At 46.7% G+C, this 15,277-nt stretch overlaps 1 protein-coding gene across 7 annotated transcripts in view; it reads left to right on the forward strand.

Annotated features, from left to right (window-relative positions):
* LOC106570910 (sodium-dependent phosphate transporter 2) overlaps nucleotides 1–15,277 on the forward strand; it is a 99,741-nt gene that overhangs the window by 69,570 nt on the left and 14,894 nt on the right. For all 7 annotated transcript variants that reach the window (XM_045695389.1, XM_045695394.1, XM_045695395.1 and 4 more), the window contains 3 exons: nucleotides 6,572–6,811; nucleotides 8,443–9,094; nucleotides 11,634–11,819. In XM_045695389.1, the coding sequence (XP_045551345.1) occupies nucleotides 6,572–6,811; nucleotides 8,443–9,094; nucleotides 11,634–11,819 (1,078 nt within the window). The remainder of the gene's footprint in view (nucleotides 1–6,571; nucleotides 6,812–8,442; nucleotides 9,095–11,633; nucleotides 11,820–15,277) is intronic.

The following is a 15,277-nucleotide window of genomic DNA, read 5'->3' on the forward strand; positions in this document are numbered from 1 at the left end:
CCTCAATGCCCTCTGGACTCCCAGACTGACTGAAACTGGACAGACAAAAGACTCGAGAGTCCCTCGCTACAGAGCCAGCGACACACACCAGCCCCTCTTGGTCTCTGGCCTGCTCAGACTGTGTTCCCTTCTGAAACCAAACAGCTTCTGCCAGCCGATGTGGACTTTCATCACCCTCCCCCCCCCTGCCAAAGGAAACGTTTTAAACCCACTAACCCTGATCCCCAGCTAGCTAGAAAGAGTAAGAGCTATTTCAGCTTCTGGTTGGTTAGGGGAAATTAGGAACATTCTGGAATAGGTGTCTGTTTGGTGGTTAATGTTTTGTTTGGTTAGGGTTAGGACCTGTGTGATTCAGTTGGTAGAGCATGGCGCTTGCAACACCAGGATAGTGTGTTCGATTCCCACTGGGGGGCCAGTATAAACATGTATGCAATCACTACTGGATAAGAACGTCTGCTAAATGACGGAAATGGAAATGCAAAATGGTTATGATTGAGGGTTACTGAGAGATGGCGCTTTGGGTCGGAGGGATGGCTCTTTGGGTCGGAGGGATGGCCGCTTTGGGGCGGAGGGATGGCCGCTTTGGGTCGGAGGGATGGCCGCTTTGGGTCGGAGGGATGGAGCTTTGTTATTGGACATTTTGAAAGAAAAATGATTTAATAAGCAAAATTCTAAGGATCCTCTTCATAGACATAATGTAAGGTTTCTGCTCCGGCCAGGTTGCTGTTTATGTGGCCTGTGTCAGAAGGGTAAGGTCAGCCTCCAGTTTGAAATCTGTAAAGCCTTGGGTAAGCTCCATGAAGCTCAATTATGAGCCTAATACCACGGTCCAGTGGGTATCAGGGAACTGGGTAGTACTGTGGTCAGTTACCCACTGGAAGAACACAGTCTGAATCAGGGAACTGGGTAGTACTGTGGTCAGTTATCCACTGGAAGAACACAGTCTGAATCAAGGAACTGGGTAGTACTGTGGTCAGTTATCCACTGGAAGAACAGTCTGAATCAGGGAACTGGGTAGTACTGTGGTCAGTTACCCACTGGAAGAACACAGTCTGAATCAGGGAACTGGGTAGTACTGTGGTCAGTTATCCACTGGAAGAACACAGTCTGAATCAGGGAACTGGGTAGTACTGTGGTCAGTTACCCACTGGAAGAACACAGTCTGAATCAGGGAACTGGGTAGTACTGTGGTCAGTTATCCACTGGAAGAACACAGTCTGAATCAGGGAACTGGGTAGTACTGTGGTCAGTTATCCACTGGAAGAACACAGTCTGAATCAGGGAACTGGGTAGTACTGTGGTCAGTTATCCACTGGAAGAACACAGTCTGAATCAGGGAACTGGGTAGTACTGTGGTCAGTTATCCACTGGAAGAACACAGTCTGAATCAGGGAACTGGGTAGTACTGTGGTCAGTTACCCACTGGAAGAACAGTCTGAATCAGGGAACTGGGTAGTACTGTGGTCAGTTACCCACTGGAAGAACACAGTCTGAATCAGGGAACTGGGTAGTACTGTGGTCAGTTATCCACTGGAAGAACACAGTCTGAATCAGGGAACTGGGTAGTACTGTGGTCAGTTACCCACTGGAAGAACACAGTCTGAATCAGGGAACTGGGTAGTACTGTGGTCAGTTACCCACTGGAAGAACACAGTCTGAATCAGGGAACTGGGTAGTACTGTGGTCAGTTATCCACTGGAAGAACACAGTCTGAATCAGGGAACTGGGTAGTACTGTGGTCAGTTACCCACTGGAAGAACAGTCTGAATCAGGGAACTGGGTAGTACTGTGGTCAGTTACCCACTGGAAGAACACAGTCTGAATCAGGGAACTGGGTAGTACTGTGGTCAGTTATCCACTGGAAGAACACAGTCTGAATCAGGGAACTGGGTAGTACTGTGGTCAGTTATCCACTGGAAGAACACAATCTGAATCAGGGAACTGGGTAGTACTGTGGTCAGTTACCCACTGGAAGAACACAGTCTGAATCAGGGAACTGGGTAGTACTGTGGTCAGTTATCCACTGGAAGAACACAGTCTGAATCAGGGAACTGGGTAGTACTGTGGTCAGTTACCCACTGGAAGAACAGTCTGAATCAGGGAACTGGGTAGTACTGTGGTCAGTTATCCACTGGAAGAACACAGTCTGAATCAGGGAACTGGGTAGTACTGTGGTCAGTTATCCACTGGAAGAACAGTCTGAATCAGGGAACTGGGTAGTACTGTGGTCAGTTATCCACTGGAAGAACACAGTCTGAATCAGGGAACTGGGTAGTACTGTGGTCAGTTACCCACTGGAAGAACAGTCTGAATCAGGGAACTGGGTAGTACTGTGGTCAGTTATCCACTGGAAGAACACAGTCTGAATCAGGGAACTGGGTAGTACTGTGGTCAGTTATCCACTGGAAGAACACAGTCTGAATCAGGGAACTGGGTAGTACTGTGGTCAGTTATCCACTGGAAGAACACAGTCTGAATCAGGGAACTGGGTAGTACTGTGGTCAGTTACCCACTGGAAGAACAGTCTGAATCAGGGAACTGGGTAGTACTGTGGTCAGTTACCCACTGGAAGAAACAGTCTGAATCAGGGAACTGGGTAGTACTGTGGTCAGTTATCCACTGGAAGAACAGTCTGAATCAGGGAACTGGGTAGTACTGTGGTCAGTTACCCACTGGAAGAACAGTCAATCAGGGAACTGGGTAGTACTGTGGTCAGTTATCCACTGGAAGAACAGTCTGAATCAGGGAACTGGGTAGTACTGTGGTCAGTTATCCACTGGAAGAACACAGTCTGAATCAGGGAACTGGGTAGTACTGTGGTCAGTTATCCACTGGAAGAACAGTCTGAATCAGGGAACTGGGTAGTACTGTGGTCAGTTATCCACTGGAAGAACACAGTCTGAATCAGGGAACTGGGTAGTACTGTGGTCAGTTACCCACTGGAAGAACACAGTCTGAATCAGGGAACTGGGTAGTACTGTGGTCAGTTATCCACTGGAAGAACACAGTCTGAATCAGGGAACTGGGTAGTACTGTGGTCAGTTATCCACTGGAAGAACACAGTCTGAATCAGGGAACTGGGTAGTACTGTGGTCAGTTATCCACTGGAAGAACACAGTCTGAATCAGGGAACTGGGTAGTACTGTGGTCAGTTATCCACTGGAAGAACACAGTCTGAATCAGGGAACTGGGTAGTACTGTGGTCAGTTACCCACTGGAAGAACACAGTCTGAATCAGGGAACTGGGTAGTACTGTGGTCAGTTATCCACTGGAAGAACAGTCTGAATCAGGGAACTGGGTAGTACTGTGGTCAGTTACCCACTGGAAGAACAGTCAATCAGGGAACTGGGTAGTACTGTGGTCAGTTATCCACTGGAAGAACAGTCTGAATCCGGGAACTGGGTAGTACTGTGGTCAGTTATCCACTGGAAGAACACAGTCTGAATCAGGGAACTGGGTAGTACTGTGGTCAGTTACCCACTGGAAGAACACAGTCTGAATCAGGGAACTGGGTAGTACTGTGGTCAGTTATCCACTGGAAGAACACAGTCTGAATCAGGGAACTGGGTAGTACTGTGGTCAGTTACCCACTGGAAGAACACAGTCTGAATCAGGGAACTGGGTAGTACTGTGGTCAGTTATCCACTGGAAGAACACAGTCTGAATCAGGGAACTGGGTAGTACTGTGGTCAGTTACCCACTGGAAGAACACAGTCTGAATCAGGGAACTGGGTAGTACTGTGGTCTCTGTTTCAGACTGTATTCTTAAACTTTGTCTACTGAACATGACCGTCGTCTCAGACAGCTCTGTAGGCTAGATGGTATCAGTGACCATGACCGTCGTCTCAGACAGCTCTGTAGGCTAGATGGTATCAGTGACCATGACCGTCGTCTCAGACAGCTCTGTAGGCTAGATGGTATCAGTGACCATGACCGTCGTCTCAGACAGCTCTGTAGGCTAGATGGTATCAGTGACCATGACCGTCGTCTCAGACAGCTCTGTAGGCTAGATGGTATCAGTGACCATGACCGTTGTCTCAGACAGCTCTGTAGGCTAGATGGTATTAGTGAAGCGGGCCTGTTAGTTCTAACCAGGATGCTGTTCATTAGAGGACACAAACGTTATGGTACTGAAAAGGAAAACAAGGGTTTCTTATTGGACAAGATCAGGTAGTCCCTCCCTGTTTTTTGTTCGGTTTCATGCTTAATGAACACATCCCTGTTCTGTGAGCGGAAGCTCCCAATACTTACAGTGGCAGTGACTCAGTACCTGACTCCAGCAATATATTTGTGACATTTGAGTAGTGGGCTTGGCCCACTAGATGCCTTCCTCTTGGCCGCAGACACAAAATACTGCAGTTTTTAAAACGAATTTCCTGCAATTCTACACCTTTTGCCATGGTTTATGCCGTGTTCTTATGGTATCTGAGTGACTCAAACATTGACTAAATCAATGGGGGCCCCATGCCATGACATTTTAGATTCTGTCAATTTTTTATTTTAGTGATTGTTAGTTATCAAAGATAATCTTATTTGACATTTTTTCATTATATTTTCTACATACTTATATATAGTTCATATAGTTGTAGTCGGAAGTTTACATACACCTTAGCCAAATACATTTAAACTCAGTTTTTCACAATTCCTGACATTTGCCAATTCCTGACATTTTCCGGACATTTGCCTGAAAATTGCCTGTTTTAGGTCAGTTAGGATCACCACTTTATTTTAAGAATGTGAAATGTCAGAATAATAGTAGAGTGATTTATTTCAGCTTTTATTTCTTTCATCACATTCCCAGTGGGTCAGAAGTTTACATACACTCAATTAGCATTTGGTAGCATCGCCTTTAAATTGTTAAACTTAGGTCAAACGTTTCAGGTAGCGGGGCGGCAGGTAGCCTAGTGGCGGCAGGTAGCCTAGTGAGCGTTGGACTTGTAACCGAAAGGTTGCAAGATCAAATCCCCGAGCTGACAAGGTAAAAAATCTGTCGTTCTGCCCCTGAACAAGGAACACTGTTCCTAGGCCGTCATTGAAAATAAGAATTTGTTCTTAACTGACTAGTTAAATAAAGGTAAAATAAAAAAATTGCCTTCCACAATAAGTTGGGTGAATTTTGGCCCATTCCTCCTGACAGAGCTGGTGTAACTGAGTCAGGTTTGTAGGCCTCCTTGCTCGCACACGTTTTTTTCAGTTCTGCCCACAAATGTTCAATAGGATTGAGGTCAGGGCTTTGTGATGGCCACTCCAATACCTTGAGCCATTTAGCCATTTTGCCACAACTTTGGAAGTATGCTTGGGGTCATTGTCCGTTTGGAAGATCCATTTGTGACCAAGCTTTAACTTCCTGACTGATGTCTTGAGATGTTGCTTCAATATATCCACATAATTTTCTTACCTCATGATGCCATCTATTTTGTGAAGTGCACCAGTCCCTCCTGCAGCAAAGCACCACCACAACATGATGCTGCCACCCCCGTGCTTCACGGTTGGGATGGTGTTCTTCGGCTTGCAAGCCTCCCCATTTTTCCTCCAAACATAACGATGGTCATTATGGTCAAACAGTTTCATCAGACCAGAGGACATCTCTCCAAAAAGTATGATCTTTAGCACCATGTACAGTTGCAAACTGTAGTCTGACTTTTTTATGGCGGTTTTGGAGCAGTGGCTTCTTCCTTGCTGAGCGGCCTTTCAGGTTATGTCGATATAGGACTCGTTTTACTGTGGATATAAATACTTTTGTACAAGTTTCCTCCAGCATCTTCACAAGGTCCTTTGCTTTTGTTCTGGGATTGATTGTCACTTTTTTCACCAAAGTACGTTCATCTCAAGTAGACAGAACGTGTCTCCTTCCTGAGTGGTATGACGGCTGCGTGGTCCCATGGTGTTTATACTTGCGTACTATTGTTTGTACAGATGAACGTGGTACCTTCAGGCGTTTGGAAATTGCTCCCGAGGATGAACCAGACTTGTGGAGGTCTGCAATGTTTTTTCTGAGATCTTGGCTGATTTCTTTTGATTTTCCCATGATGTCAAGCAAAGAGGCACTGAGTTTGAAGGTAGGCCTTGAAATACATCCACAGGTACACCTCCAATTGACTCAAATGATGTCAATTAGCAGATTGATCAGAAGCTTCTAAAGCCATGACATCATTTTCTGGAAATTTCCAAGCTGTTTAAAGGCACAGTCAACTTAGTGTATGTAAACTTCTGACCCACTGGAATTGTGATACAGTGAATTATAAGTGAAATAGTCTGTCTGTGAACAATTGTTGGACACATGACTTGTGTCATGCACAAAGTAGATGTCCTAACCGACTTGCCAAAACTATAGTTTGTTAACAAGAAATGTGTGGAGTGGTTGAAAAACGAGTTTTAATGACTCCAACCTAAGTGTATGTAAACTTCCGACTTCAACTGTATTTGTTAGTCATTTAAATGTACACATGCTTTACCATCCCAATTTTTTCTTCTTCTAAACAATTGTATTTATTATTTTTATTTAATTCTGTTTTTGGTAGTGGCGGCGACGGGGGAAACACGTGTGTAACAATGTTGTCCCCTGGTCAGGTCGCATGAAGAAGGAGCACGCTGCCCTGTCACGTATCTCAGACGAGTCCTTAGATCAGATCCCAGAGGAGGAGGAGGACACTCCCGTGTTCAAGGAGCTACCGGGCGCCAAGGGGACGGATGAAGCTGTGCTGCCGTTAACCGGTGGTACCGGAGGAGAGTCACGGAGAGGAGAGGCCACCGGAGAGCTCAACAGCTTGGCCAATGGAGGCACTGTCCTGCCCAATGGACGGGTCTACGGTCAGTTGGCCCGCTGAGCTAAAGCCTAGGCATTACCTGCCGGGATGCTAATACAAGTCTTCAGGTTTCAGATGTACGGTCAGTATAGAGACAGGAGAGGCTTCACGTTTCAGATGTACGTCGGTATAGAGACAGGAGAGGCTTCATGTTTCAGATGTACTTCGGTATAGAGACAGGAGAGGCTTCACGTTTCAGATGTACGGTCAGTATAGAGACAGGAGAGGCTTCACGTTTCAGATGTACGGTCAGTATAGAGACAGTAGAGGCTTCACGTTTCAGATGTACGTCGGTATAGAGACAGGAGAGGCTTCACGTTTCAGATGTACGTCGGTATAGAGACAGGAGAGGCTTCACGTTTCAGATGTACGTCGGTATAGAGACAGGAGAGGCTTCACGTTTCAGATGTACGTCGGTATAGAGACAGGAGAGGCTTCACGTTTCAGATGTACGTCGGTATAGAGACAGGAGAGGCTTCACGTTTCAGATGTACGTCGGTATAGAGACAGGAGAGGCTTCACGTTTCAGATGTACGACGTTATAGAGACAGGAGAGGCTTCACGTTTCAGATGTACGTCGGTATAGAGACAGGAGAGGCTTCACGTTTCAGATGTACGTCGGTATAGAGACAGGAGAGGCTTCACGTTTCAGATGTACGTGGGTATAGAGACAGGAGAGGCTTCACGTTTCAGATGTACGTCGGTATAGAGACAGGAGAGGCTTCACGTTTCAGATGTACGTCGGTATAGAGACAGGAGAGGCTTCACGTTTCAGATGTACGTCGGTATAGAGACAGGAGAGGCTTCACGTTTCAGATGTACGTCGGTATAGAGACAGGAGAGGCTTCACGTTTCAGATGTACGGTCAGTATAGAGACAGGAGAAGCTTCACGTTTCAGATGTACGGTCAGTATAGAGACAGGAGAGGCTTCACGTTTCAGATGTACGGTCAGTATAGAGACAGGAAAGGCTTCACGTTTCAGATGTACGGTCAGTATAGAGACAGGAGAGGCTTCACGTTTCAGATGTACGGTCAGTATAGAGACAGGCGAGGCTTCACGTTTCAGATGTACGGTCAGTATAGAGACAGGAGAGGCTTCACGTTTCAGATATACGTCGGTATAGAGACAGGAGAGGCTTCACGTTTCAGATGTACGTCGGTATAGAGACAGGAGAGGCTTCACGTTTCAGATGTACGTCAGTATAGACAGGAGAGGTTGAGCCACTGGGTTTTAACCCATATAGTTTGAGGGTCCACCACAATATAATTTTGTCCCGCTGACAATAGTACTTCACCGCCAAACCACTTCTGATTTTAGAGCAGAGCAAAGTTGATCAGAGCGGTTCTGTAAAGCTCATTCCTCCTGCTACCCAGGTCAGTTCCACTACATGACCTCATACTAATGTTTAGATTTACTATACTAACGTTTAGTATTTCTTATTTCTTCCTCTGCTCCCCAGACCAGACCGATATACATGTAGTATAATAGTATTAGTTTAGCATGCCTGATATATTTACTGTATTATAAAGTGGACGGTTCGAGCCCTGAATTCTGATTGGCTGACAACTGTGGTATATCAGACCGTATACCACGGGGTATGACGAAACATTTATTTTCCTCTCTTCTCCCCCAGGACGAACCCACTCCATGACCAACGGTACCCTGTCCATGTCCAAGTCCCCACTGTCCAACGGTAGCTTTACCTTCGGAGGGGAACACATCCGCAGCGACGGCCAGGTGTATCACACGGTTCACAAGGATTCTGGTCTCTACAAAGACCTGCTCCACAAGATCCACCTGGGACGACTGGAGGACGACCACTCCGCCCCCACGCCAGACAACAACTACCGCCTACTGCGTCGCAACAACAGTTACACCTGCTACACGGCGGCCATCTGTGGCATGCCGGTCCAGCCGCTGATCCGCTCCGAGTCCCGCGAGGCCCGAGAGGCCCGAGAGGACAGTGAGAAGCTGGTGGGGGAGGGGGAGAGGTCAGGGAGCGTGTCCTACACCAAGAAGAGGGTCCGTTATGATAGCTATTCATCGTACTGTAACGCTGTGGCGGAGGCCGAGATTGAGGCGGAAGAGGGCGGCGTGGAGATGAAGCTGGCGTCTGACCTGGGGGGCGAGGAGGCAGGGGCGCCAGGGGCTCCAGTTCCGCTGGATGACTCCGCAGAAGAGGATGAAGGGGATAAGGACAAGCCGACCGTCTACCTGCTTTTCCACTTCCTGCAGATCCTCACCGCATGCTTCGGATCCTTCGCTCACGGAGGCAACGACGTCAGGTGGGTGCCGTCCCCTGCTTCCCTGTTGACTAGGGATTAGACATTTTGAAAACTTTGTTAAAATTCACAGGTTTCCCAAAATGTGTTTCTCCACGGTTGGATTTCTGTTGTTGGAGTTAGTTTACTGACATTTGCAACTCTACAGCAGACAAGATGACCTCTCAACATTAAGACAGTTGAGATTTATTGTTATTCACACAAGTACAAACATTTTTCAGCCCAACATTCACCTTATAATCCATCAAACTAGCCTCAAACAGAAAGGAAGCTGCCTGTCACTGACTTCCCTCTCAAACAGAAAGGAACCTGCCTGAAACTGACTTCCCTCTCAAACAGAAAGGAACCTGCCTGATACTGACTTCCCTCTCAAACAGAAAGGAAGCTGCCTGTCACTGACTTCCCTCTCAAACAGAAAGGAACCTGCCTGATACTGACTTCCCTCTCAAACAGAAAGGAACCTGCCTGATACTGACTTCCCTCTCAAACAGAAAGGAACCTGCCTGATACTGACTTCCCTCTCAAACAGAAAGGAACCTGCCTGATACTGACTTCCCTCTCAAACAGAAAGGAACCTGCCTGATACTGACTTCGCTGTCCCCCTCTCCCGCTGCAGTAACTACCATTCATCATAACACAACTACCATATCGTATGTTATCCACAGAACTATAAGTTATAGTGCGTTATTAATCAAATGTTATTGGTGACACACATATTTAGCAGATGTTATTGCGGGTGTAGCGAAACCATTGTGTTCCTAGCTCCAACAGTGCATCTAACAATACACACAAATCTAAAAGTAAAAGAATGGAATTAAGAAATGTACAAATATTAGGACGAGCAATGTTGGTATCCAGAGTGTAAATATATACATGACATGGCCAAAAGTATGTGGACACCTGCTCGTCGAACGTCTCATTCCAAAATCGATATATATATATATATATATATATATATATAAACAGCCCCAGACTATTATTCCTCCTCCACCAAACTTTACAGTTGGCACTATGCATTGGGGCAGGTAGCGTTCTCCTGGCATCCGCCAAACCGAGATTCGTCCGTCGGACTGCTAGATGGTGAAGCGTGATTCATCACTTCAGAGAACGCATTTCCACTGCTCCAGAGTCCAATGGCAGCGAGCTTTACACCACTCCAGCCGACGCTTGGCATTGCACATGGTGATCTTAGGCTTGTGTGTGGTTGCTCGCCCATGGAAACCCATTTCATGAGGCTCCCGATTAACAGTTATTGTGCTGACGTTGCTTCCAGAGGCGGTTTGGAACTCGGTAGTGAGTGTTGCAACCGAGGACAGACTATTTTTACGTGCTGTGTGCTTCAGCACTCGGCGGTCCCGTTCTGTGAGCTTGTGTGGCCTACCACTTCGCGGCTAAGCCGTTGTTGCTCCTAGATGTTTCCACTTCACAATAACAGCACTGACAGTTGACCGGGGCAGCTCTAGCAGGGCAGAAATTTGACAAACTGACTTGTTCGAAAGGTGGCATTCTATGATGGTGCCACGTTGAAAGTCGGAGCTCTACAGTAAGGCCATTTTACTGCCAATGTTTTTGTCTATGGAGATTGCATGGCTGTGTGCTCAATTTTATACACCTGCCAGCAACGGGTGTGGCTGAAATAGCGAATCCACCAATTAGGTTACTACATGATTCCATATGTGTTATTTCATAGTTCTGATGTCTTCACTATTATGCTAAAATGTAGAAAATAGTAAAAATAAATAAAAACCCTTGAATGAGTAGGTGTGTCCAAACTTTGGACTGGTACTGTATATACACACTGAACAAAAAATATATTTTACTGAGTTACAGTTCATATAAGGAAATCAGTCAATTAAAATAAATTCATATGGCCCAAATACATGGATTTCACATGACTGGAACACAGATATGCATCTGTTGGTGACAGAGACCTTTAAAAAAATAAGCTAGGGGTATGGATGAGAGAACCCAGTCAGTATCTGGTGGATCCACCATTAGCCTGATGCAGCGTGACACATCTCCTTCACATAGAGTTGATCAGGCTGTTGATTGTGGCCTGTGGAATCTTGTCCCACTCCACTTCAATTGCTGTGCAAAGTTTCTGGATATTGGCAGGAACTGGAACACGCTGTCGTACACGTCGATCCAGAGCATTCCAAACATGCTCAATGGATGACATATCTGAGTACGCAGGCCCTAGAAGAACTGGGACATTTTCAGCTTTGTTTCAGAACATTCCATTCTCTGGCAATCGCTCTGGTGGACATTCCTGTAGTCAGCATGCCAATTGTAGGCTCCCTCAACTTGAGACATCTGTGGCATTGTGTTGTGCACAACATTTGAGAGAAATAAGCTTTTTGTTCATATGGAACATTTCTAGGATATTTTATTTCAGCTCATGAAACATGGGACCAACACTTTACATGTTGCGTTTGTATTTTTGTTCAGTATAGTTGTTACCTTTCTTGGGAACAGGAACAATGGTGGACATTCAACTAGCGTTCAACATGTTATTTACACGACTACATCTTCCCCCCTGCAGTAACGCCATCGGCCCGTTGGTGGCGCTGTGGATGATCTATGACCAAGGCGGGGTGATGCAGGACGCTGCCACCCCCATCTGGCTACTGTTCTACGGGGGCGTAGGAATCTGCTGCGGCCTGTGGGTCTGGGGGCGCCGGGTGATCCAGACCATGGGCAAGGACCTCACCCCTATCACACCTTCCAGGTGAGAGAGGAGTGGGGAGGGGGGTGGGGGAGGAAGGGAGGGGGGGCTCGATGATCCAGAGCATGGGCAAGGACCTCACCGCCATCACCCTTTCCAGGTGAGCGATAGGAGGGAGGGCTGCACGTGACTGACTGGGAGGATGGGTAGGTGGGATGATGGGTAGGTGGGATGACAGACACATACAGGTAACTGCCAAAATAATGTATATGAGGGTTACAAGGTTACAGTGCATTCGGAAAGTATTCAGACCCCTTCATTTTTTCCACATTTTGTTACGTTACAGATTTATTATAAAATGGATTATAAATAAATATATATATATATATATATATATATATATATATATATATATATATATATATATATATATATATACTGCTCAAAAAAATAAAGAGAACACTTAAACAACACAATGTAACTGCAAGTCAATCACACTTCTGTGAAATCAAACTGTTCACTTAGGAAGCAACACTGACTGACAATAAATTTCACATGCTGTTGTGCAAATGGAATAGACAACAGGTGGAAATTATAGGCAATTATCAAGACACCCCCAATAAAGGAGTGGTTCTGCAGGTGGTAACCACAGACCACTTCACAGTTCCTATGCTTCCTGGCTGATGTTTTGGTCACTTTTGAATGCTGGCGGTGCTTTCACTCTAGTGGTAGCATGAGACGGAGTCTACAACCCACACAAGTGGCTCAGGTAGTGCAGCTCATCCAGGATGGCACATCAATGCGAGCTGTGGCAAGAAGGTTTGCTGTGTCTGTCAGCGTAGTGTCCAGAGCATGGAGGCGCTACCAGGAGGCCAGTACATCAGGAGACGTGGAGGAGGCCGTAGGAGGGCAACAACCCAGCAGCAGGACCACTACCTTCGCCTTTGTGCAAGGAGGAGCAGGAGGAGCACTGCCAGAGCCCTGCAAAATGACCTCCAGCAGGCCACAAATGTGTCTGCTCAAACGGTCAGAAACAGACTCCATGAGGGTGGTATGAGGGCCCGACGTCCACAGGTGGGGTTGTGCTTACAGCCCAACACCGTGCAGGACGTTTGACATTTGCCAGAGAACACCAAGATTGGCAAATTCACCACTGGCGCCCTGTGCTCTTCACAGATGAAAGCAGGTTCACACTGAGCACATGACAGACGTGACAGAGTCTGGAAACGGCGTGGAGAACGTTCTGCTGCCTGCAACATCTTCCAGCATGACCGGTTTGGCGGTGGGTCAGTCATGGTGTGGGGTGGCATTTATTTGGGGGGCCGCATAGCCCTCCATGTGCTCGCCAGAGGTAGCCTGACTGCCATTAGGTACCGAGATGAGATCCTCAGACCCCTTGTGAGACCATATGCTGGTGCGGTTGGCCCTGGGATCCTCCTAATGCAAGACAATGCTAGACCTCATGTGGCTGGAGTGTGTCAGCAGTTCCTGCAAGAGGAAGGCATTGATGCTATGGACTGGCCCGCCCGTTCCCCAGAGCTGAATCCAATTGAGCACATCTGGGACATCATGTCTCGCTCCATCCACCAACGCCACGTTGCACCACAAACTGTCCAGGAGTTGGCGGATGCTTTAGTCCAGGTCTGGGAGGAGATCCCTCAGGAGACCATCCGCCACCTCATCAGGAGCATGCCCAGGCATTGTAGGGAAGTCATACAGGCACGTGGAGGCCACACACACTACTGAGCCTCATTTTGACTTGTTTTAAGGACATCACATCAAAGTTGGATCAGCCTGTAGTGTGGTTTTCCACTTTAATTTTGAGTGTGACTCCAAATCCAGACCTCCATGGGTTGATAAATTGGATTCCCATTGATCATTTTTGTGTGATTTTGTTGTCAGCACATTCAACTATGTAAAGAAAAATGTATGTAGTATATATATATTATCAATATGTATCACACAATGACAAAGCAAAAACTGTTATTTTGAAATTCTTGCAAATGTATTAAAAATAAAAAGCATAAATAACTTATTCACATAAATATTCAGACCCTTGCTATGAGACTCGAAATTGAGCTCAGGTGCATCCCGTTTCCATTGATCATCCTTGAGATGTTTCTACAACTTGATTGGAGTCCACCTGTGGTAAATTCAATTGATTGGACATGATTTGGAAAGGCACACATCTATATATATATATATATATAAGGTCCCACAGTTGACAGTGCATGTCAGAGCTAAAACCAAGCCATGAGGTCAAAGGAATTGTCTGTAGAGCTCCGAGACAGGGTTGTGTCATGGCACAGATCTGAGGAAGGGTACCATTGAAGGTCCCCAAGAACACAGTGGCCTCCATCATTCTTAAATGGAAGAAGTTTGGAACCACCAAGACTCTTCCTAGAGCTGGCCTCCCAGCCAAACTGAGCAATCGGGGGAGAAGGGGCTTGGTCAGGGAGGTGACCAAGAACCCGATGTCACTCTGAATGAGCTCCAGAGTTCCTCTGTGTAGATGGCAGAACCTTCCAGAAGGACAACCATCTCTGCAGCACTCCAGCAATCAGGCCTTCATGGTAGAGTGGCCAGATGGAAGCCACTCCTCAGTAAAAGGTACATGACAGCCCACTTGGAGTTTGCCAAAAGGCACCTAAAGGACTCAGACCATGAGAAAGAAGATTCTCTGGTCTGATGATACCAAGATTGAACTCTTTGGCCTGAATGCCAAGCGTCACATCTGGAGGAAACCTGGCACCATCCCTACGGTGAAGCATGGTGGTGGCAGCATCATGCTGTGGGGATTTTTTTCAGCAGCAGGGACTGGGAGACTAGTCAAGATCGAGGGAAATATGAACGGAGCAAAATACAGAGGAATCCTTGATGAAAACCTGCTCCAGAGCGCTCAGAACCTCAAGAAGAGTCTGTAATCGAGGATGTAATCGCTGCCAAAGGTGCTTCAACAAAATACTGAGTTAGAGGTCCGACAAATCGGATTCCACGCTTCAAGATTGCTTCGATCACGTGGACTGGGATATGTTCCGCATAGCGTCGAACAACAACATTGATGAATACGCTGATTCGGTGAGCGAGTTTATTAGCAAGTGCATCGGTGATGTTGTACCCACAGCGTCTATTAAAACATTCCCCAACCAGAAACTGTGGATTGATGGCAGCATTCGCGCAAACCTGAAAGCACGAACCACTGCTTTTAATCAGGGCAAGGTGACTGGAAACATGACCGAATACAAACCGTGTAGCTATTCCCTCCGCAAGACAATCAAACAAGCTAAGCGTCAGTATAGAGACAAAGTAGAGTTGCAATTCAATGGCTCAGACACGAGCGGTATGTGGCAGGATCTACAGTCAATCACGGACTACAAAAGAAAAACCAGCCCCGTCGCGGACCACGATGCCTTGCTCCCAGACAGACTGAACAACTTCTTTGCTTGCTTTGAGGACAATACAGTGCCACTGACATGGCCCGCTACCAAAACCTGCAGGCTCTCCTTCACGGCAGCCAACGT

Source organism: Salmo salar, chromosome ssa15, assembly GCF_905237065.1.
Source record: "Salmo salar chromosome ssa15, Ssal_v3.1, whole genome shotgun sequence".
Taxonomy (NCBI): domain Eukaryota; kingdom Metazoa; phylum Chordata; class Actinopteri; order Salmoniformes; family Salmonidae; genus Salmo; species Salmo salar.